Source organism: Ipomoea triloba, chromosome 3 (genome assembly GCF_003576645.1).
Source record: "Ipomoea triloba cultivar NCNSP0323 chromosome 3, ASM357664v1".
NCBI lineage: Eukaryota > Viridiplantae > Streptophyta > Magnoliopsida > Solanales > Convolvulaceae > Ipomoea > Ipomoea triloba.
The window spans coordinates 2,766,474-2,769,957 of record NC_044918.1 but is presented as its reverse complement, the minus strand read 5'-3'; the positions used below and the strand labels follow the sequence as shown (position 1 = coordinate 2,769,957).

At 38.5% G+C, this 3,484-nt stretch overlaps 1 protein-coding gene across 1 annotated transcript; it reads left to right on the top strand.

The window, feature by feature from the left end:
* Nucleotides 1-102: 102 nt before the first annotated feature.
* LOC116014102 (heterodimeric geranylgeranyl pyrophosphate synthase large subunit 1, chloroplastic-like) lies at nt 103-1,556 on the top strand. Its single transcript, XM_031254099.1, has 2 exons — nt 103-784; nt 1,077-1,556. Exons 1-2 carry the CDS (start codon nt 107-109, stop codon nt 1,491-1,493), a joined length of 1,095 nt encoding a protein of 364 aa, XP_031109959.1. The 5' UTR covers nt 103-106; the 3' UTR covers nt 1,494-1,556.
* Nucleotides 1,557-3,484: the final 1,928 nt, after the last annotated feature.

Sequence of the window (3,484 nt, the reverse complement as noted above, 5' to 3'; positions counted from 1 at the left end):
ACCAGAAATCATGTGCAACGATAATGAAGGAGCATCTTCTCATCCATATAAGTAGACCTAAACATAAAAGATAATCCAATCACTGCCACAGCACTTGACAAATCAAATGGCATTTCTAGCTAACACACCCGCTCAAAAACACTCATGGTTTCCCAGAAATCTTAGCAACCACGGTCTTATGTCCTCTGCAAAAAACCCATGTAGCCAATCTCTTAGTCTTGGTCCTATGAAGATTCAGGCTAGCAAAGTTGCAAAGGCATCATCCGTTGAACCGAAGCTGCAGGAATACATGGTGCTCCCGGCAGCTTTCCGCTTCGAAGAATACATCGCAACCAAAGCTATAAAGGTTAACAAAGCGCTAGACGAGGCGGTGCCGTTGCCGGAGAAGACGCCAATCAAGATTCACGAGGCGATGAGGTACTCACTTCTGGCCGGAGGGAAACGAATCCGGCCGATCCTCTGCCTCGCCTCGTGCGAGCTGGTCGGAGGGGACGAAGCGGCGGCCATCCCCATGGCTTGCGCGGTGGAGATGATCCACACCATGTCCCTCATCCACGACGACCTCCCCTGCATGGACAACGACGATCTCCGCCGCGGCAAGCCCACAAACCACAAGGTCTTCGGCGAAGAAATGGCCGTTCTCGCCGGGGACGCCCTTCTGTCCCTCGCGTTCGAACACGCGGCGGCGAAAACGACGGCGGAGAAAGTTTCTCCGAGCAGACTGGTCCGCGCCATCGGTGAACTGGCGGCGGCGGTGGGGACGGAAGGGCTGGTGGCGGGGCAGGTAATCTTAGATATTAAATTAATTTAAAGAAAAAAAACACATAAATTACGAGGAACTTAACCTCAACCTCTTAACAGTGGAAACTTTAAAATAATATCTCTCAGACTCTCACTATAGCTGTTGATATTGTCCATTGGGACAGCAAACCTGCAGAATAACGTTACTGCTTTTGTCTACTACCTCGGTGTGAAAAGACTGTTTTGCTTAAAAGCCTAAATTCTAGACAAATACCACAACTAATTAATAATATAATACAACATATTATATTATATATATGTGAAATTACTTGCAGGTTGTGGATCTGAGCAGCGAGGGGAAGGTGGTGGACTTAAAGGAGCTGGAGTACATTCATATCCACAAGACTTCAAAGCTTTTAGAGGCGTCAGTGGTGTGCGGCGCCATTGTGGGCGGAGGGAGCGTGGTTGAGGTGGAAAGACTGAGGAGCTACGCGAGGTGCGTTGGGCTTTTGTTTCAGGTGGTGGATGATATTCTTGATGTTACAAAGTCGTCGTCGGAGTTGGGGAAGACAGCGGGGAAGGATTTGAGCAGTGAGAAGGCGACGTACCCGAAGCTGATGGGAGTTGAGAAGGCCAGAAAATTTGCAGATGAGCTGGTGGAGAAGGCCATTCATAAGCTAACCTACTTTGATGCTGCTAGAGCAGCACCACTCTATCATCTTGCCTACTATATTGCAAATAGACAAAATTAACTTTAACTTGTAATTTAATGGCACCTATGTTTATTTATTCTTTGTACTTTAATAGGTGCAGATTGTGTAATTAACTGTATTATGTTGAAACATAAACCTCTTGTTAATATTATGAGGGATGTTACCATATTTGAGAGGAATCTTGCCATGTTTAAGTTGGATTAGTTTATGACTTCAAACTGGATTTATCTCTTAAAGATGATGAATTGCAAGTTGACATAGAGCATTACTAAGGCCACATTTATCCATTGCAAGGTGGATTCAAATCCACTGAACATTTTACCCTTAATTTATCACCGAGCTGACTTCACACAGTATAGTCATTTAAATATTGATGACAAACTTTCTTGTAAATCAATAAAATTTACTCACTAAAGTCCAAACAGCACAGGAGAGAATAACCAGAAGTCATGTGCAACGATAATGAAGTAGCATCTTCCCGTCCAAATACATAGACCTAAACAAAGTAATCCACTGCCACAACACTTCACAAATCACAATGGCATTTCTAGCTAACATACCGCTCAAAAAAATTCATTATTCCCCCAGAAATCTTAGCAATCATTTTCTGCGAGAAACCCATGTAGTAGCCAATTGTTAGTCTTGGTCCTATGAAGATTCAGACTAGCAAAGTTGAGAAAGCATCATCAGTTTAAACGAAGCTTTAATTCAACAATTTTCTTTATTACCAAATTAATATTTCATCTTTGTTATATAAAAAAATGTTGTATATTAATGGATCATTACCTGTTAGGAAAGTTTTTATATAGATTTGATTTTAATTGATTGAAATTTGATATGATTATTTGATGCTAATGATAAATTGAGATTACAATTTACAAGTGTTGACATTAAATTTAAACAATATCTTCCATCAAGACTATCATAGTATCACATTGTACATCATTGTGGGCGATATGATCATTTTAAACAAATTAAAATAACAAAATTGGGTATTCCTTATTCAATTACACGTAACTTCCAACCTTATTTAATTGCAACATAGTTGAGGAATTTTGGGAGTTTCCTAAAGGGAATCAAGGACATAAAGGTCCCCTTGGCAGGCCATGGAATTGACACATACAATTTCCTTTATCTATCTCTTCTAAGTATAATATATTCTTGATTCTCCATCTTGGCGTTGCCTAATCATGAACGTATACTTGCAATAGAAACCGTAAGCTAATAGTTTGATTTTGTGTAAAAGTTACATTTTATTATTTTTAACTTAAAATATTACATTATTATTTAAGAAATAATCTATTTTTGTAAATTATTATTACATTTTGTAATATAAGCACTAAATTTTCATCATGACCCAACCTATTCAGATATGTGAGACGGTCTCATAAAAAATTCACTATTAATTTATCACCGAGCTGACTTCAGACAATATACACATTTAAATAGTGATGACAAACTCTCTCGTAAATCAATAACAATTACTCAATAAAGTCCAAACTGCACATGGGTCCACCTTGTTAGGCGTGCTCGGGTTAAAAAGACACAATTTACATACTGAATGCTCAAAATTAACATATTAAATGTTTATAATTTAAATTGTGAAGTATTTAAAATTGTGTAGGTAATTGTGACCATTTAATAGGTAAATAGTATATTTTGAACTCCGCCCACCTTGTAAGGTGAACTGAATCCACTGAATATTTTATCTTTAATTTATCACAGAACTGATTTTACACTGTGTATTGTGTACACATTTAGATGTTAACGACAAACTTTCTTGTAAATCAAAGACTGTCTCAAAATTAATTACTCAATAAATTCCAAACAGTACAGGAGGGAGAAAATAACCAGAAGTCATGTGATAATGAATTAGCATCTTCCAGTCCAACAATAATCGATCACTGCCACAACACTTCGCAAATCACAATGACATTTCTAGCTAACATACCCGCTCAAGAACATCCATTGTTTCCCATAAATCTTAGGCACGGGCTTATGTTTTCTGCAAAAAAACTCATCTGTTAATC

Excerpts from the sequence above, each read along its gene's own strand:
- LOC116014102 (XM_031254099.1), top strand. The coding sequence starts at position 107 with ATGGCATTTCTAGCTAACACACCCGCTCAAAAACACTCATGGTTTCCC. Across the intron at positions 785-1,076 it reads AAGGGCTGGTGGCGGGGCAG|GTTGTGGATCTGAGCAGCGA; the intron begins GTAATCTTAGAT and ends AATTACTTGCAG.